At 34.3% G+C, this 21581-nt stretch overlaps 1 protein-coding gene across 10 annotated transcripts in view; it reads right to left on the bottom strand.

Moving 5' to 3' along the window:
* The window catches only part of PCGF3 (polycomb group ring finger 3), a 95622-nt gene that overhangs the window by 21748 nt on the left and 52293 nt on the right, over positions 1-21581 (bottom strand). For all 10 annotated transcript variants that reach the window (XM_074274459.1, XM_074274454.1, XM_074274455.1 and 7 more), the window contains 4 exons: positions 18015-18111; positions 14610-14665; positions 10481-10591; positions 5455-5543 (listed from right to left, as the gene is read on the bottom strand). In XM_074274459.1, coding sequence (XP_074130560.1) covers positions 5455-5543; positions 10481-10591; positions 14610-14665; positions 18015-18111 — 353 coding nt within the window. The remainder of the gene's footprint in view (positions 1-5454; positions 5544-10480; positions 10592-14609; positions 14666-18014; positions 18112-21581) is intronic.

Below are 21581 nucleotides of genomic sequence, written 5' to 3' on the forward strand. Positions count from 1 at the left end.
ACTAGTGGTCTTGTTTTTAGTATTTCATTGATATTGCCATGCTAATCATAACACTTGAAAAGATATTTTAATGTTAGTTCCTTATGTGAATTATTTCTAAGTTATTTGTCTGTATAGAGTCAGGCTACCAATTCAATCACAACAAAATTAGTATCAAAAAAATTTTTAAAGGATGAACAGGGGATGAAGATATGGCAAAACTGAGGCAATGCATAATTCATTTAAACAAATTACTGATGCCTCAAAATGGGGACTGGATAAACAACATACATTGACCTAGACATTTACCATTTCCTTTATAAAAAAAAAAAAAAAAAAAGTCAACAAATTGATAAAACAAACAAAAATCCTAAAAATCACCCTATTCTTCTTGCAAAGATAAAGTCACTAAGGGTGATGCTCATTTCTGGAATAGACTAAATTATACATTGTAGGAGGATGGCTTAAGCTTATAAGCAGCATTGACTCATAAAATAGCAATTATCAGTGGAGAGGCAAACAGCTTTAGACAAAAAGTTTGGTGAGAAACCCAACTAAATATAATCATCTTGACCATGTATTGATAAAACTAAAAAGCTAAAAATGTAGATTTATTAAAAATGCAAAATAGCTATAGAGCTTTTTTATAAACATATCATTTTCACTACATAGTGACAGTAAAGCCACAATATTTAGAAAGCATAACTTTTCATGCACTATTATTAATCAAGAAAATAAAAGAAGAATAGCTGGATCATCAAAGCATACCCAAAAAGCTTAATGCTTGGGAGGGTGTTAGGATACCAATTTCAAGGTACCTCAAAAAAGGAGAGAACAAAAACTTGACAAAAATTTATTATCTTATTGTTACGTAAAAAGGGTGATTTGATCTGTGTGTGCCTTCTGTTCCATTTGTATAAAATTTTTATGAAAAATAACTTACAAATATTGAGACGAACTTGATAAAAAATGAGGCAAACAGGCAAGCTTTTGCTAACTATATTCTACAGTGGAGCATCTTATAGCCTCATCCTTAACTGAATATGATAAAGAATACAAAATCCCATTGTGTTATTCATTGACTTAAAAAAAAAAAAAAATGACTGAATCAAGTACTGGTTTAAAGTAAAAAGATGCCCCAAATTAGAAAATATTCCTTGAAATTTTTAGCAAGAAATAATAACTTCATTCAATGACTTGGGTCATTAGTATCAAGTATAGTATAAAATGGAGAAACATGTTCAAAGGTGATTTTTTTAGTCACCACCATAATGTAGTGTCCAGAGTACAAAGGAAATCAGAATTTCCTATGAATGATTCAGGTATTACAGATGTTCCTATCTGAAAAAACATCCTGATGCTTCTATTAAGCTTAGAAATTCTTTTTCAAATTCTCACGATAGGACCTGGTACAATCTGGACAGAGCAAGCTAAAAGGAGTGTCTAATGCACTGGAAGCACACACAGGCAACTGAAGGTCCCAGAGGAGAGGCAGCAGGTGGGCTGAAGCACGGTCAGACCACACCAGCAGGTAGAGTATAAGTTAAGGCAGACACAATACCGAGGGCAAGCCCAGAAATATTGCACAGCCTCTTAACAAGAGAACTTGGCCTAATGTGCACTGAGGATAGATGAAATCTTATCTGTGGTTGGCCCATCGAGTGAATGGTGAGTCCAGGAACTGAATAATAGGAGGAACATGCATAGCACTTGTAATGACCAAAAGCTTCTCTCCAAACCAAAAGTCCATTTTTTTTTTAAATTTATAGAAGGCTTTTTTATGCCAGATTCATTTTTCAATCTACCCACTTCCTCTCTCCCATCATCAGAGAGCCTTCCTTTGCAATAAAACAAAACTGCTCACATTGATCATGTTTAATAGTATAAATAACATTCCACAACCATAGTACACTGTCACAAAAGGAAAGTGACCAAAAGTCCATCTGGTTCACCACAGTGAGGCTGTATGGATTAACACAGTCTTCAAAGAACGGAAGTTGAAGGACACCCAAAGTGCAATGAAGTACATTACATGGCTTCAACACATTCTTAACTTATGTAAGGGAAGCAGAGAAAAAGAAGTCACCAGATAGATTGGTTACACAGTAAGAACAAGAATAACTGATGTAGAGACAGCTCAAATGCCCTACTGAAATACACACAATGCAAGAAGATCCCCAGCATGTAGAATAGATCAAAGTATTAAATAAAACTCAAAGAAGATGATGAAGGCATTCAAGAAGATGTACCTGTCTTTCTAAGACTCATAACCATTGTGAATTGGATATCATGCTTTTTAGAGACTCAGATTTGGAGTAATTTGGAGTAATATTTTGCTTTACAACTTTCCCAAAACCACAATCTTTACTAGATTTTGACTTTATTTTTTTGTATATTCCTAGATAATGTTATGACCAGGTAAAAAAAATGAGTCCTTTTGGTTCTGAAAATAAAGTACTTTTAAATATTTTTAAAGACTTTGTTTTTCTTAATGAAGACTGATATGGCTTTAGCTTTCTTTAAATTGATCATTAATACAAAGAGCTATGATTATGTCACAAAAGAAACCATTATTTTCTGAATGCTTGTGGTATCATCAGCATATCTGGAAATATATGGATTTCTGTACACTCTGATTATGTTCATAATTACATGATTTCTCTATTTTCCACAGCAGCAATCAATTTATTTGGCTACTGAGCATTTTAGGGCTCCAAATGAAATATATTGAAGGAGCCCACAAATACAGGGGGTAAATTTAGTAAGAAATACCTCCAGGATATGTAAAAAATTAGTAAATTCTATAACCAAAAAAAATTTACCAAGTGAGTACTTCATATTTGATTTGAGGAGTATTACTACTATCAAATTTTCTCATAAAATCCTTATTCATACTGTGCAAAATAATAGGGACCACAGAACAATTTGAGAAACAATATTCTAGACGGTAGAAATAACTCAAATTTCTAGCGTATTCTAAAGTTTGCAAAGCATTACACACATTATCTCATTGGACCCTCACAACAGCCCTGTGAGGTAGGTGCTACATGATCCCCACTTTACAAATAAGAAGCCTGAGGCAGAAGGGGTTAAATGGCTTCACCCAACATCACCAAGTCAGTATCTCTAGAACCTAGGCTTTTCTCAGTAAAGGGGTCACAATTATATCCAACATCACAATGGATCAACACTGGTTCCTAGCTTCCTTAGTCCACCTTTCACAAAAGTGAGCTATTCCTCCTGAGACTCATTCCTTCCAGCTCTACCATGAGTCCCTTTCCTTCTGCTCTCTAAGACCTAGCTCCAGCACTCTCTCCTTTACTCTCCTCTCTTGGGGATACTTCCTCCACTTCTGACTGCAAGAACATGTCAGGTACCTCCAAACCTAGCCAAGTCTTTCTGGACCCTCCTACTGAACTGGCTGCTGTCTTATATCTACCCTTTTCCTTTACTGCCGGTAATGTCTTGAAAAACATACCCAAGTCTAATTCCTTTCCTTCCTTCCTCCACTCTCTTTCCAACCCCTGCCCTCATTTCCACAACCCTAATGAGAGGGCTTCTGCACCCAATCCGTCTCAGACCTTGCGGCTGTTTCCATGGTTATTACACTGCTGAGTAGTCAGTCAGTGCTTGGGGAGCCTGCTTCTTCCTCAGGTTTAGAGATGCTACACTCTCTTGACCTTTCAATCTCTCCTCTTTGTCTCCATTATCCATTTTTCCTATTCTTCATGGCTCCTTTAAGTACTTAAGTGTTCTTCAAGGGTTTGTCTTCAGTCCTCTTCTTGTTGCCTCCCTTGGCAATCTTTTTTAAACTATGACCTCTCTCTATTAACTCATTATGACCCATTGTCTTCAGAAATTAGATTTTCATCCCAAAGTATCTCTGGGAAATCTTAATATACTCTAGGGTTCCTGGAATTCAACATGTACCAAACTGAATTTATTTTCTCTCTTTAAACCTATTCCTCCTTGATTTCTGTCTACATAAGTACCATCCAGTTTCCTATATTTGTAATTCTGATTCTGTATTATCTTTTAGGATTCCCTTCTCATATTCCATCCATTCCTTTCTCAACTCCCATCAAAGGGGCCGTTCATTCAACTTTTATAACATATCCTCGTGGCTTTGCTGGTAAATGTTTAATAATCAGCTCTCAAAAACAAACAAACCCCCAACATTACCAAAACCAAAACCCACATATAAATCTTTAAGTTTAATCAATATATTTAACGGTTTTGGGGGGTCACATTCTTCAGTCTAGACAATCAACAAAATATTAAATCAAATCCTGATTTGTAGCAATTGTCAATTTCCAAAATATAATTACATTAAAAATTTAACAATTGGCTCTTGGTCTCTATACCCAAAAGTAAGTTTAACAAGCTAGTTCTAGTACATATCCTGCATGCCTTGCCTTAAAGGAGTCATTCTCTATTCCCACTCCAGCTGCCCTGGTACAGGTACAGATTCTCATTTACTACCTACCCAGACAATGTTAACAACTTTCCAACATGGTTTCCTGTCTCCAATAAGAGCATTTATTAAGTGTTCATTATGTGCAAGGCCTCTTCCCACTCCAAACTTTTAAACTGATGTAAGAGTAATCCTGCTTTTAAAAATGTGTAATTAAGTTAGTCCTTTGTTCAAAAAACTTCAGCAATTCCCCACAATCTGTCAAGTAAGTTGAAACCCTTTCCCCCAGACTCTATGTCCTATATAACTCATCTTTCTAGATTTAGTTCCTATTACCCTGGACCAGAGCTACTCACAGAGAGAGAATTTTTAAATTCAAAAGTGGCATTTCAATACACTGATTTCTCATTATCTTATGCATTTTATTTCATTCACTTAAAAACATTGCTCTGAGCAAGGAGTTTATAGATTTTGATAGCCTGACAAAAGAGGTCCATAAGATAAACAAGGTTAAAAATATGACTGAACTCCTGCACTTTTGCTCTCCCTATTATGCACAGCTAGAATGCTCTCTCTTGTCTCTTGTCACCAGTTGTATTCTTACTCATTATTTTAAGGTCACAACTCAGATGTTACCTATTCCAGGAAGTTTTCTCTAATCCCAGACACAATCGTCTTCTGACCTAACACAGCAATCTAACGTGATTGTATAATGGACAATGATATAGGGATCTGTATCTACTTTTTCGTTTACTATAGTAAAAGCACCATGAGAATACCTAAATTTGACATTATATTAGAGAAATCTGAAAAAATTTAGGATATTCCCTGAGCACCTAATTCAATTTAAAATCTACCTGAGTCTAGTAATAGAATGTTTTTGTGAATTCAATGTGCAGATGACTTTGTCATGTGTTAAGAATGAAACCTATCAGGATAAAGCCACAGGCTTCCAATGTGCTTGTGAACTTTTAAAATGTGGTAAAAGTTACATGGCCAGAAACAGAAATACCAGCACCAAAGCATTTTAAGACATTAATATTGATGAAAAGATAACCTACCTGTTCATCACTTCTGTGATAGTCATTATCCTCTTCTTGTTTTTCTTCTGATGTTTCTTTGTTGGAATTGTCATCGGCTTTTGTTTCACCTTTTAATACAAAGGTAAATACTTTACTGATGAAATCCAAAATGCCTTATTCATTACTCAAGTCTATGCAGTGTAAGTCAAAGTGATATCAAAACACTTAAAAAGTCTAGAAAAAATACTAAGCAGAGTATAGAATGCATACAAAGTCAAAGGCAAATAACTAGGCCAGTGGATTCTAAAAGAACATGGACATCCTTAAAACTACAGTTTTACCAGGCCCCAGTTACTTAAAATCAGATAAAAAGTGTCCTAAACAGCACATGTGTGCTAAGACTGAAAATGTGGACATGCTTACACATACTAGACACAGATATATGATCCTACAATTCTTTTCTATACTGTCAACTATTACATCTAACATGATTGTTAACATTTAAGAGGAAATTATATTTTTTTGTCTTAAAAGATGTTAGATAATTTTTATTACTGTTGTTTAAAAAATAAAATAAAGTTCAAATATGTTCAAATAGAGTTCAAATATGAGTGACCCTGGAGGCAAGTCACTTAACCCCAGCCTCAGAAAAAAATAAAATAAAATAAAACCTTTCCTGTAAAAAAAAAAAAATTACCCAAATATGGAAATAAGTTTAGAAGAACTGCATGTCTAATCCTATAATGGATTATTTGCTGTCTTGTGGGGTGGGAAGAGGAAAAAAACACTGGAACATAAGATTTAGCAAAGGTGAATGTTGAAAACTATTTTTGCATGTTTGGAAAAACAAAAAGCTATTATGAAAAAGAAGTATTGCCTTTAGGAATAAAACATTGCAGGAGTTAATATTTAACAAAATCAATCATTATTCACCCAGGAAAAAGAGGCAGAAAAATTAAGGGGGAAAAAAATTATATACTAATTTCTAAAAATTAGTTAATTTAGTTCATTTCATGTATCAATGAAGATTTAGTACTAAATGTATCTAGTAAGTAATGAAAATATGAAATTTTACTCTTTCACTGAAAGTCAAAGCAAAAGAAAGTTTAGACTATCTGAGAAGGGCAGACTTCCTTAGCAGTCTATACAGGATCCTTAATCTTTCTATGTGACCACATGATGGTAAAAGCTGATGATTTCTCCCTTCTCATTATGGTGAAATCCTAAGCATATTACTCATCTCTAGAAATCTACATAATTCCCTTTATCCTCACATTCTTAGAATTAGAAGCTCCACCCTATTATCTAGAAAATTCTTAAATATTTTTATTGATTCTTTTCATCTTCTTTCTCTTTATTTAAAAAGCAAAACAAAAAAACTTATTGTCATATAGGATGGCTCTCTTGAAGGGAGAAAGGGAGTGATACTGGGAGAAAGTTTTATGATATAAAAAAACATTTTTTATGATATATTGTTTTTATAACATAAAAACAAAAGATGCCCATAAAACTTTTTCTCCCTATCTCCCTCACTCCGTCCTTTTTTTCCTTCTTTCTTAACAGAAGTGATTTCTTATATGCACTATGCTGAATGACGACTTCTGTTAAAAATTTCTACACTATGTGCAATTGGGAAGTGGCTGAATAAGTTGTAGCATATGAATGTAATGGAATATTATTTCTATAAGAAATGATGACATGTTGATTTCAAAAAAGAATATATAGATTTACATGAGCTAATGTTTACAATGAGCTAATGAAATGAGTAGAATTAAGAGAATGTTGTACACAGTAACAAATTGTGTTATGTGTGATGATCAAATTGAGAGACTTGGCTCTTTTCTACAATAAGGTGATTCAAGACAATTCCAACAGACTTGTGATGAAAAGTGTCATCTGCAACGAAAGAGAGAGACAGAGAGAGACAGGGAGAGGGAGAGAGAGAGAGAGAGAGAGAGACAGAGAGGGAGAGAGACAGAGAGACAGAGAGACAGAGAGACAGAGACAGAGACAGAGTCAGAGAGAGAGAGAGAGAGAGAGAGAGACAGGGAGAGACAGAGAGAGAGAGAGAGAGAGAGAGAGAGAGAGAACTATGGGGAATAAATGTGAATCAAAGTATAACATTTTCACCTTTGTTGTTGTTTCTTTACTTGATGTTTTTCCTCTCTCCTGTTTTTTTCCCTTTTGATCTGATTTTTCTTGCACAGCATGATGAATATGGAAATGTCTAGAAGAACTGCACATGTTTAACTTATATAGAACTTATTCTATAGGACATATTGTGATTTTTTTGTGCAGCATGATAAATGTGTAAATATGTTTGGAACAATTGTATGTTTAACATATATTGGATTGCTTGCTGTCTAGGGCAGGGAGAGGGGGAGGAAAGAGGGAGAAAAAATTGAAATACAAGGTTTTTCAAGGATTAATGTTGAAAACTATTTTCACATTTATTTTCAAAAGTAAAAAGTTATTATTTGAAAAATAAATAAATTTGTGAAGAAAAAAAAATTTCTGCACTAGAACCAGGAGATCACTATACACTTCAACAATGATACTGTACGAGGATGTATTCTGATGGAAGTGGATATCTTCAACATAAAGACAGATCAACTCACTTCCAGTTGATCAATGATGGACAGAATCAGCTACAACCACAGAAGGAACACTGGGAAATGAATTACTTGCACTTGTTTTTTTCCCCATGTTATTTTTATCTTCTGAAGCCAATCTTTCTTGTGCAACAAGAGAACTGTACGGATCTGCACACATATATGGTATCTAAGATACACTTTTAAGATATTTAACATGTATAAGACTACCTGCCATCTAGGGGAGGAGGTGGAGGGAAAAGTTGGAACAGAAGTGAGTGCAAGGGATAATGTAAAAATTACCCATGCAAATGTTCTATCAATAAAAAGCTATAATTAAAAAAAAAAAAAAAAAAAAAAAAAAAAAAAAAAAAAAAAAAAAGGTCTATGCTACCATTGGTTCTCAAAGGCTGCATGAGTTGGCACAAGCTCTTTAAAATTCTACCTCCTTTGTTTCTGTCTTACTCAGTGCAGGGAGGCTAATCGCCAGAAGGTGATTTGTCAAGTAATTAATCTAGTAGTGACCAGAGCAGTCCATGAAATGGGTAAAAATAAAAACAAGCCTTGATTCTGTGTGGCCCCTTTACTTTCCATCAGGAAGGTGATGGCAACAAGTGGAGGAGGGGGAGCACATAGAGCGTGGAGAACAGGTGAGTTATAGGTTAATTTCATCGTAATTTTAATATGACATCTTTATCTACGATCAGCAAACTGATACACTGAAACTGGAAGAACTGAACTATATCCATACATTCTTGAATCACAGGAAAGACTCCAAACACTCCTCTCCAGAGACAAGAATAGTATAAGATGAAGAGGACTAAAGTCTTATAATCTGTATCCACACTGATGAGATCTCAGAATTATCTTTAGATCTATATGTATTTAATCATCTGTAGTTCTGAGGTGATGGGAACATGGTAGCTGATTTGTATTTACCTGGCTTTCCCTTTAGAGGAGAGAGATGTTAACTAAGACAGCATTACAAATGGCAAAGTGAAACATCACAAGGTTCCCTGAGCATCAGGCATCCTGACTAGCTAGGGTTGAACTGGATTATAACAATGAATAAACAAGGAGTAGCTGGGCAAATCCTCAAACTGGGAGTTTTATTCTAAAGAGAAGCAATCATTTTCACTGGGGCACGGAACAGAAGCATGAATTGTGCTAGATTTAGAGAACTTTAGTTTGATTAAGGATCAAATTAGCTATAGGGCCACTCAAGTCAGAAAGTTTTCCCCGCCATGTGTATCCATAATGATTGTGTCTGTTCTCCTGTTCCTTATAAATTCTAGAAAACATCTACTTATCAGAAGGTAGCTGACAGAGGTGCCATCCCTAAGAGGAGGGAGGTGACAGTAAGTGGCTCCAATGGCCTCTGCCTTAATCAGGGATATGCTATGTGAGTGCAATCTTATTTTAGGGAGATCTCAAGCTGATTTCCTATGAGCTAAAAGAACTGAGGATGTTCAGTCTACAGAAAGTAAGACTTGGAGCGAAAGAAGTTTCCTCAAATGCTATCACATGGAAGGATTAAACTAGTTCTGTTTTCAGAAGGCAGAACTATGAAAAATGAGTAAAAACTGTAATGAGGTAAATTTTGTCTTGAAGCAAGAAAAAGATTCTCAATAATTAAGTAAAATCTCAAATTAGAATGTGTTGCCTTGGGAGGTAGTGGGTTCCCCTGTGCACTTGCAGTCTTCAAGCAAGAGCTAGATTTCCACTTGTCAGGTATAGTTATTTTTATTCAGATTAGACTAGGTGACCTCCAAGGTAACCCATCCAAATTAAAATGGTGTGTGTAGGAGGGATGGGAGATGGTAATCTGAGACAGTCTATTAGAGTTCAAATATAACAGGTATAAAAGGTACCTGAAACCAAGAAGTCAAATCAGTTCAGGAATCAGAAAAGTCCAAGGGGCTTAAGCCTCAAATTGGAAATAAGAGGTGAATAAGATTAGTGAAATGTGAATGCTGAAGGGCAAAATCATCTAGACCAGAAAAGAGATTTTATTCCTAGAAAGAATGGTATTATTGATCTATGTTGTCTCAGGTATAAAGGATACAGGAACTTCAGGGACAGCAGATAAAAAAGACAAGTCTCATCATTTTCTGTGAGAATACCTGTTCTGGAACACACTTCCTCACTGACCCTCTCTCACCAAACTCTGTATATTTCCTCCTCCTGAGATATACAATCTAACAAAATATCAGTTGTTGTCATCATTTCCCTTTCATTTTCTAAATAGAAAATACCTTCTCATCCTCAACTTCTACCTGTCCTGCCCTTCATGATGTTTCTTTATTGCTATTATGTGTATATTATGTTCATATCATTATCTGTATCAGGCTTCATAGGTACCCATCAATGTTCAGAAAAATATCTGAGCATCAAATAAAGTTTCTTTTGACAGAGTTTAGACAGACGATCAATATTACTGACCTCCACAAGAACTAGTCAGAAAGAAAACTTACCATTCCGATGTGAGTCTAAGTGCTGCTTTGCAGAGCAAGTCTCCCCTTTGATGTCTCCAGGCACCTCCATGCCCAATTTGTGATAGAATTCTCTCTGTTTCCTCATTTCCGCTATTAAAAACAACATTTATCATTTATTTTAACAAGGCTAATAGAATGTGTTTATCATATTAAAACTTTGTCCCATCAACAGTATGATCTTTTAACAAAGCAGAAATGTCAGCTGAAGAAAAGTGATTATTTAGACAGGCAGATAGAGAGATAGTCTGATTGAACATGGATGGCTCTTCCATGAGATGAGAAGCCAGAAGTTAAGGGTTCCAGTCCTGATTCAGTTCACTCCTGAATGAGTTTGGATTTGTTAAACCCTTTATTAGGTGGTGCTAGAGAAATCAATGCTTGATAAATGAATCACCTATAAGCTCCTTTTAAATAAAAAATTATGTGCAGCCGTTCAAATTATTGTGAGACTACTACAAACTTCTTCCCCTCTCTGAGCCTGTTTTTCTCATCTGTAAAATAAGGGGAATGGCCTGGATGATCCATCCATCTTCCAGTTCTGAAATTAAATGCATCTAATCTAATGTCCACAAACAATCCTCTTCCCCTTCCCATGTAGCATGCCTAACAGTCCAGAAAACTGAAAGCTTTCCCAAAAGTGCTGATTGGATATACAAGTGATAAATAGCTGTTTGTTAAAACAATTTCCTTCTGGGCCACCTCATTCAATCAGGATTACTAAGCACCTACTCTGTAAATAGTAATTTACTAGCCAATCAGGACTTATTTGTTCTAACTTTTTGCACAATTACTGTAACATGAGCCCCTAACATTCATAAAAGTGAAAATTCAGAGAAAAAAGAGAGGATGTCAGCTTGTGTGCATAAACAGTCAATTCTCAATTATTCAGTCAGATGGCTTCTGAATTATTTATTAGGTGTCCATGCATTTCATTCTTCCCTTTGGTTTGTTTTGATGTTTACTAAACAAAGTCACTGCTTGCTGTTCTGAAAATGTACTCTATCAACTGGTATACGACTGGCAAATTTCAGTGAAACTCAAATAAGCTTACTCTCATAATAACAAAAAAACTTGCTCTCATGCATCTAGTCAATAATCATATCTATTTCTCAGTTGATCAAAGAAAAGGGAACAAGGCACAGTCAAAAATAAAGAAGCGCATGAGAAATGTCCCTGATAATTTAGAAAATCTTCCTCCTTGTCTTAAGGGCTAGTAGAACTAAGTACTAAAGGAAGTCAAAATGAAACACTCACCTAGATGCTGAAACTAGGTAGTGAATGATCCTTAAAAAAAAAAAAGAAAAAGAAAAAAGAAAAGGAGGGGAGGGGTAAGAGAAGAGAGGGAAGAAACTGAGGGGATGGCTGAATAAGCAGCTGTGGTATATGACTGTGATGGAACACTACTGTGTAATAAGAAATGACAAGCTGGCCAATTTTAGAAAAACCTGCATAAAATAATGAAAAGTAAAATAAAAACTTAATAAAAAGTAAAATAAGCAGAACCAAGAAAACATGATGCACAGTAACAGCAACATTGTTCTAAGAAAAACTTGGAATGACTTATTGCTTATTAATTTTGAATATTACGAATTCTCAAATCAATTACAAAGGACTATGAAGGAAGATGGCTTCTTCCAGAGGAAGGATTAACAAATAGAAGTATGCGTAGCCAAGTTTTACTTATCTACACATATTTGTGTCTACTGGTGAGAAAAGGAGAATAAAAATGCAAAGCAGAGAATAAAAGAATATTTAGAAAGCACAGGAAAGCAAAGTAGTTTTGAAAATGATGTGTATTCACATATATTGTATCTAGGATATACTGTAACACATTTATTATATATGGGATTGCCTGTCATCCAGGGGAGGGAGTAGAGGGAAGGAGGGGAAAATTTGGAAAAGTGAATACAAGGGATAATGCTGTAAAAAAAAAAAAAAAAATTACCCATGCGTATGTACTGTCAAAAAAATTATAATTATAAAATAAATAAATTTTTTTTTAAGAAATGATGTGTATTGTATATTGTATTTAACTTATACTTTAACATATTTAACATGTATTGGTCAACCTGCCATCTGGGGGAAGGAGTGGAAAAGTTGAAACAAAAGGTTTTGCAATTGTTAGTGCTGAAAAATTACCTATACATAAAATTTTTGTTAAAATGAATTAAATTAATTAATTTTTAAAAAAGAAAGAAAGAAAATGATGTGTATTATTCATTTCATAGCTTTCAAAATAAAAAGCAAACTACGTGGAATGGAAATCCATTGTTTTAGATAGAATCCTCTTTATGTTGTGCTGTGTACATGAAAAAAATTTTTTTTTACATTTCTGTACTTAATTTCAAATGAGTAAAAATTTATCAGAGGAAAAAAAGCCCCAAAGTATATGCTAACATTTGCCAAACAAGCTCCTTTCTGTCAGAATAATGCTCAGAAACTAAATAATAAAGAAATAGAGCTGTCAATTGGCTCATATTATAAATGAGCCATTGGGAAATGGGTTCAGTTCTAAAATTTTATGACTTTTAAATACAAACAGAAGGAGCTAAAAAATATATATATATATATATATATATATATATATATATATAAAATAAAAATCAAAGTCTGATTAGGCAAATAAATAACTTGCAAGCTCCCTAAATTAAAATGTAATTATGTGCAGCTGTCCAAGAACAAGTCTCTTGGAATGGGGGAGAATGCGGAGAGAGAATCTGAAACAGAAAAAAATAGAGCAAATAAAAACTGAAAAATGTTGTCAACTTGGTTGGATATTGATGCCTTTGATTTTCCTACATTTCTATTTTGGGATGCAAGGTTGGTAGTTAGCAGAACCAAAAAGGTAGAATGACAATTCAAGGCAAATACATTTTTCCAATTCCAAATGAAAACAATAAAAACTCCATAGCTGTTCTACAGGCCAACTGACAAAAGGTGGGGAGTGAAAATGCTTCTGTATACTGAGGGATTGAGTGAATCAAGCTCAAAGTAATTATTTCTTCTCTTTCCAAATTCTGAAAAATTATAATAAAAGTAAATTTTGTTCTAATATGTCCTTTTTTTTCCCCTCTGAATAAGACTCATTTATCTAAGAAGTCTCTCCTGTCCTAGTGAGATGGAGAGAGATGTGTAGGTCTGGATGGATGGCCAAAAGTATAGATAGTGTTATCATGCTTATAACCAGATATTATAGTCTCAGATTCCCCTCAACTCAACTTCAGGAGAAGACAACATATAAAAAAAAGTTGAAAAGCAGGGGGTGGGCTAGGGAAGAGGTGCTGGTGGTGAGTTGAAATTCAGAAAATGAAAGAAGGGTAGGTGTCCTTCCTCAAAATGGAGGCTGTGCAAAGAGCTCATCAATGAAGAGAAAGCAGCCACAGGAAAGAGAGAAGGTAGCTGAAGAAAGGAGCTGAAATCCAGAGTATGAGTTTTAACTGAACTTGCATTCTAGGACAGGATCCAGATGTGATACATAGAACCCACCAAACAAATATAGGATCATCTGCTTCTTTTCACAAATGGTAGGGCTTACACAAATCTTCATCATTACTTCTCATGCAACAATTATCTGCTTTCTCTTCCACTATGAGATACAAACCTATTTGAAAAATGGCCCTGCCCTTAGCCTCTGTTTGCATAGTTTAGTTCCCTGTAAGACTCCAAGCTTCCTCTTTCTAGCCCCTCACTCAAGGTCTTGCAGACAGTTAACACTGAAGGAATATTTGTTGAGTTGGAATGGGAAAACACAATGAGGCTGACCTATGATTGCACTGCAGGATGGTATGGGGAATAGGTGGAAGTCAGACTGACCAAAGGAAACCCTAAACAGAACATTCCTGGATATATGATCATACAAAAGGTCGTCTTTGGGTAGGAATGGAGAAGAGGTTATGAATATAAGGCAGATCATGGAGGAAAAGTGTCAAATTCGGGCCAAAAGTCAAATTATAAGAGGTTTTTAAAAAATTTCATTTATTATTAGAGATTTGATAATAATTTGATTTACAAGACTAAAATAACAAGAGGAAAAATAAGTGATAGAAGAAATGCCATTGTATTACTGCTATTAGTGATATATCCATTTTACAACTAAATTTTGACTTACCTTCTTGGAGGCCTGGTACCAATTTGTAAACAATATCTTGCATTGTCCTGTCATGACTGGCAAAAAAAAATTAAAAAAACATTTGAAATTACATTAAGATGGCACTTGAAGTGCTTCTTTTAAATTTCATTTTCTCTGGATTTACACACATATATTGTACCTAGGTTATATTGTAACACATTTAATATGTATGGGATTGCCTGTCATCTAGGGGAGGGAAAAATTTGGAAAAATGAATAGAAGGGATGTTATTTTAAAAAAAAATTACTCATGCACATGTACTGTCAAAACAATTTTTATAATTATAAAAATAATTTTAAAAAGAGCAAATGAATAAATAAATAGAATGAATTTGAATGAATGAATGAATAAATGAGTTACATTTTCTATCCTGTACTGCGCAATACACAAAATCACAAATGTTTGGAAGTAGTTAATTTTTGTGTTGGAAAGAATCCAATGGGATGTATCATGTTTCTCATTTTTAAAATACTAAAGTCATAAACACATTTTTAAAAATTATAATATGTTCAGAATACCCTTTATATACATTATATAAATTAGGGATCATACATATGAAAATTTATTGTTGTAGAAAAGTATAAAAATATGAAACATCATAAATTTCTAAATTATTTTGGGTTCTGAAAGGGAAAAACAATTGTTTAAAATACATATATATGTATATGGGATAGTTCACTGGGAAGGCTGGAGATATACTGGGTAAAATTTTAATGATGCTTTAAAAACCACCATAAGCTATCAACAATTTATTTTAAAGCACAACAAAAAATAATGGAGGGGGTACCATCATGACCTGTCAGATTTCAGATGGAATTTCAAAATGTGATTGTCATGAAGGAAAAAAGAGGAAGGGAAAGGAAATAAGCATTTATATAGAGTCTACTTTGTATTAGAAAATGTGCTAAGTGCTTTACAATTAACATCTAATTTTATCCTCACAAAAATCATAAGTAGTGTTATGATCCACATTTTACAATCGAAGAAAGGAAGCAAACAAATCAGGTAAGAGACTTGTGCAGGGTCACCAAGATCCTAAGTATCTGAGCCCACCTTTGACTCCAGGTCCTCCTTCTGCATCACTTAACTGCAGGCACTAGTAAAAGCCTACTGCCAAATAAATTTTTTTGACAATTTTGTGAAATATAATAATGTTAAGGAGAAGTACTAAACTTTGTAATTAGGGCAACATGAATTCAGGCCCTATAATATGTCTAAAAGCTGTTTTAAAAACTATTATTGGCAAGTTGGATGGCATGGTGGATAGAACAACTGCTCTGGAGTCAGGAGGACCCAAGTTCAAATCTGACTTCAGACCCTTAACACCTCTCTTAGAGGTATGACCCTCGACAAGTCACTTAACCACAGTGACTTCAACATAAAATGACAACAATAATCTAATGCTATTAGTATTTAGGCATGCACAAAATACTCTGAACCAATTAATATAACCCTACCTTCCTTGCAAATACTGCAAAAAACTTCAGAAAAGTTTTTTACCCAACCTGGGAACCTGATAATGATTTCAAAAATAAGAGCTGCCTCTGGAATAAAAGTCTTAGCCATTAAGATGACAGGAACAAATAATGATGAATGTTGGAGGGGATGTGGGAAAACTGGGACACTGATACATTGTTGGTGGAGTGTGAAAGAATCCAGCCATTCTGGAGAGCAATCTGGAATTATGCCCAAAAAGTTATCAAACTGTGCATACCCTTTGATCCAGCAGCGCTACTACTGGGATTATATCCCAAAGAAATACTAAAGAGCGGAAAGAGACATATATGTGCCAAAATGTTTGTGGCAGCTCTTTTTGTTGTAGCTAGAAACTGGAAGATGAATGGATGTCCATCAGTTGGAGAATGGTTGGGTAAATTGTGGTATATGAAGGTTATGGAATATTATTGCTCTGTAAGAAATGACCAGCAGGAGGAATATAGAGAGGCCTGGAGAGACTTAAATCAACTGATGCTGAGTGAAACGAGTAGAACTAGGGGATCATTATACACTTCAACAACAATACTGTATGAGGATGTATTCTGATGGAAGTGGAAATCTTCAACTTAAAGAAGATCCAACTCACTTCCAGTTGATCAATGATGGACAGAGGTAGCTACACCCAGAGAAGAAACACTGGGAAGTGAATGTAAATTGTTAGCACTAATATCTGTCTGTCCAGGTTACATGTACCTTCGGATTCTAATGTTTATTGTGCAACAAGAAAATGATATTCGCACACATGTATTGTACCTAGACTATGTTGTAACACATGTAAAATGTATGGGATTGCCTGTCATCGGGGGGAGGGAATAGAGGGAGGGGGGGATAATTTGGAAAAATGAATACAAGGGATAATATTATAAAAAAATATATATATAATAAAAAATTTAAAAAAAAAAAAAAAAAAAAAAAGTCTCAGCCATACTCCAAAAGGTAAAGCAACAAAGAGAAAAGCAGAAAGGGGTCAACCTTTAGCTTAATGAAAAGTAGATTTAACAAAAATAAAAAGCTCTATGTAGTTGACTTTTTAAAATAACACCAAAATTTGTATTTTAAAAGAGGTAAAGATCTATGTATGAAATTTTGAAGTCTTAACTTTCACCAATATTTTAAAGATAAATCTTTGTAATCTAATTAGTCCTTCAATGCCAATCACATTGCTGGGTTAGTAAATAGCTGTGAAATTGAGGGCATGAGTCTCATGTGTCTTGCCCTAATATTTCATAAACTATTTTATGTCCAACAGGTAAATGTATGAAGATACTTTCACTGTCATTCCCCTTACGAATGGGAGACCAAAAATAAAGGACAGAGTTTTAAGAATTGCCCACTTTTTGGAGTATAAAAAAATAAGCTGCCTATAACTACAGACAAGAATTACTGAATAACCCTTTGGGCAGTAGAGCTAAGTGACTTTCTCAAAACTTATTACACCTTTTAAACTAAATTTTAAATACTGTGAAACATAAAAATTATAAGCAAAAATAAATTTAACCATATTTAATTTCTGAAAAAAATCAATATTTTTTGATTTATTTTAAAATGTGAAAACCTAAATTCAATTTTCCAATTTATACAGTAATTCCATTTGGACAAATAGTTGTAGAGTGTGAACAGAGACTATTTTATTTCAAAGGAAATAAATTGTGTAGTTCCTTTGGCAAAGAGTCTTCATAACCTATAGTGCCATCTCCTAAAAGCAGCAGAACAAAACAGGGACACTTGGCATATGCTTGAGGCCCTGTTAATCCACACCAGGACAAAATAGCACCTGTAAGTATTATTAGCCTACAAAGAAAAGCCTCAACAACTTTACCTCACAAATCCGATGTTACCATACCAATATGAAAATTTTCTCTTCTTTCTCTTATAATGTGTACTTACCCAATGTATTGCAGCGGATGACTCTGATGAATAACAATTCTACACGTAGGACAAGTGTTATTTTCTTCCAAATACTTTACCAGGCAACTTCTACAGACTGTTTTCAAAAGCATACTTAAAGTTAGAAAACGAAATTCCCAAAACAGAAAGTGCTCATATAAACTCTTTTATCTTTAAGTGCCTAAAAATAATATGTATTGCTAAAGATTTGAAACATTCATTCTTCACATTTTCACATGCACACCTTGTTCCTGGAGTCGGAGAAGCTATGACTTTTCACTCCATCATCCCTAACAATAGACACAAAGTTTGGATCCCTAGCAAAGCCCTCCTCCTCCCTTCACTCAATTTGCTTTGCCTGCATTTTTGGGTTTGGGCGGTGGAAAGGAGAAGGGACAAATTGATTCAGGTGCAAGGAGGAGGAGGGCTATAAGGCAATGGGACTGAAATTTCAAAACCTGAACATTTTCATTTTAAGAATTTTTTAAAAAGCATTTTTCACTTAGATTAAGACTTTCCTTTGAACTAACTTAAAGGACTCTTTCATTGGTGTGGATACTGGCTCAAACTGACACCCTTGGGTAGCCTGGCTGCAGGGAAGCACCTTATGCTGCAGCTGGTCCTGGTTTTGTATAGCCAGACTTAACAGCTCTGGCCAAGGTGTGTACAAGTACTGATTTCACCTTCCAGAATCAGGCATCAGAATATTCTAGACTGGTTAAAACTGAGTATAGGTTAAATGAAATAATTTTGAACAAGCTACTCCACCAGCACCTAAAAATATAACAAAAAGATATATCTGAATGAGTTAAATTTTCTCAATCACAATTTCTACCCCCCCAAAAAATTCTAATTTATTTTTTCTTTCCATTTTCACTTTCTGCAGGGTAGGGGTGGGAGATGAGTTTTCATCACATTTTAAAATTTCCTTTTAAAAATCAATGTTCCCCAGAATCCTTAGATGTATGACCCATCGGCATATAAACAATCCTTAGTGCACATACCACTTAGAATACAGAAGATTATAGAACTACATTCTAAAGTTAAACAGTGACATCTATCTTTCAGTTAAGATAATGCCAAAAAAATTTTTCAATTGCAGGACAAGCTGAAATTTTAAATGATCAAAACATATAGGCTTATTAAGCATCAAAATACTTATGTAAACATGACACTAAAGAGTATTTATATTCCATTTTACATTCATATGAAATTATCAGGGTCAGTGATATGAGTATTAGTATGAACTCCTGCAATGAGACAGGTGGTTCTTTGCGATCCACTCAAATTAAGAATAGGCAATAGAGTTCTAAGCAGCTGAGTTACATGATGCAGCTGCTATCCAGAACAGCCAAGGCAAAAAGCCAGCTGCTAGCAAAATGAATTCAAGGCTCTCCAGCACTGTCCCTATATGGCCACTTATAAATGCATTCAACCCATCTAAAAATTTCCTGACGCCTATCTTTTTCCATACCTTAAGTTTTTTCTATAAGCCTAGAGAAGGCAGGGTGCATTATTTCTAATGAGTTTTTGACCCACCACGGTTTACTTATTACGATTAAAATGACATTGAGGCAGAAGAAATAGTGCAGAGAGAGAGGTGGTATAAAGTAGTGGTGTCTAAACCAAATAGAAACAGGCACTACTACATATATCCCTCTGGGAATTTAGAAAACCACATAACTAACTTTATCTATGTTTTATTCTATTTTTGTTTTATTTGTTAAAAATGTCCCAATTACATTTTAAGTTAGTTCAGCCTAAACTAGAAGTAGTGTGGATAGGAGGCTGACATTTTTGATCCAAGGAATGAACTTTGGACAATTTTACGTGGATCCTACTTATATGACATTTCACAGGCTTTTGTCCACATACTTAGTGTCATTTGCAAACTTTAAAATATCCCTAAATTCCCCCTGGAGACCATTTCATAGTAACAATGGCACTGTATGCCCATTTTTCCTACCACTGATGTCACAGCTAAAGCAGAACTCTGAAATCATCTGGTAAAATTCCATGACTAGCAGATGAGTCAGAATTAGGATAGGGGATTCTTTACATCAGGTTGCCTCTACTCTTAGTTTTTTCAGGGCATTTTCATTTGGCCTCTTATCTTATAAGTCTTTTTGAAGAGTCTGAAGTTCCTTTCTATCTCTTTTATCTTATGATATGGTATTTCTCCATCATGCTCACCACAAACTATACTTTATATTAACTCATGTACCTTGCTCTAACAATAATTAAAAAAAAAAAAACCTTTTAGACAAATCATAGACAAAAAAATCCTATTGATTGTCCTAGCCTCCCAGAATTCTATTTTTGGTTTTAATAAGAAGTATCTATATTCTTCTTCCTCCTCATTTGCTAACAGAGAGGAGAAAAAACCCCAGCATCTGACTCTTTCTTGTATTAAAGCATATCTAATAGTGCATGTGTGTGTTTAGGAAAATAAAAATCTATTCCACTAGAAAAAATTCTTTTAGGAGGTCATTTTTTTTTTTAGCTCACAAATAATACAGCCTTGATTTTTTTCTTCTCCTAATCTCTCAACCTTTGTTTTTAAAATAACTAACTGGGTGTAGCATCTGAAAATCATTTTTTATATTCAAAAGGCAATTTTAAATACATATTTAATATATTTTGTTCCTAAATTTTGGGGGCAATATGATATAGAGTGAAGAACATTGGACTCAAGAGTCAAAGAAACAATGCCAACTAATACCCGACTATTCAATAGTCACTTTCTTCCAGATATCTAAGGAAGCGAGGGTTCAATTTAATCTTGAAAATGTTATCGATAAAAAGGTGAAATAATTCTTGCATTGATTGTTTTATAAGGGTTTCATAAGATTTATAAGTGGTTGACTGTAAAGTGCTACATAAATATGTGCTATCAAAATGATTCAAAACAAATCTGTTGACCCTGGATCTTATCAAATTATGACTAATTCCCCTTGTTCACATGACAAGAATAGCTTTAAAAAACATAAGGTTTCAAATTTGCCTTTCCAAGGTAAGAACCATGTTTTCTATTCCTCAATGTGAAGCTTAAGTCTTCCTACCAGGAGTGTGTGGGAGCTAGAAACAATTGCTAAAAATTTTCAATAAAAGCACTTATACATTGGAAACAATTATACATTTAAATGACAGAAACTGAGAAATGCTATCAAGCAGGGTTTGATTTACTGTCAATACTTAAAAAGTAATGGAGAAAATGTTAATAATGCAGTGCGTCTTGGAGTACAATTTTATTAATCTCAGAAAGCTTGCTCTTAAACATTTTAATACCACATCCTTGGTTCCTCTAACTTTATTATAGTTTTTATTTTGACTATCATGAAAGGGTTTCTCTGGAATTTTTCTTATGAACAAAAATCATACTGCCAGTCCTTTTAATTCACTGGTCACTTGTCACAACATTTGAATCAATAAGCCCTCAATCTTTTCTTTTAAGTCATCAAAAGTGGTGAGTAACAATTATTCTGATGGGCATATCAGTTCAAAAATATTTTGTGTTCTATTTTTTCCTAATATATCATATTTATCTACTTTTTTTAAAAAATGGAT

The sequence above is a fragment of the Sminthopsis crassicaudata genome, chromosome 6 (assembly GCF_048593235.1).
Source record: "Sminthopsis crassicaudata isolate SCR6 chromosome 6, ASM4859323v1, whole genome shotgun sequence".
Taxonomy (NCBI): Eukaryota; Metazoa; Chordata; class Mammalia; order Dasyuromorphia; family Dasyuridae; genus Sminthopsis; species Sminthopsis crassicaudata.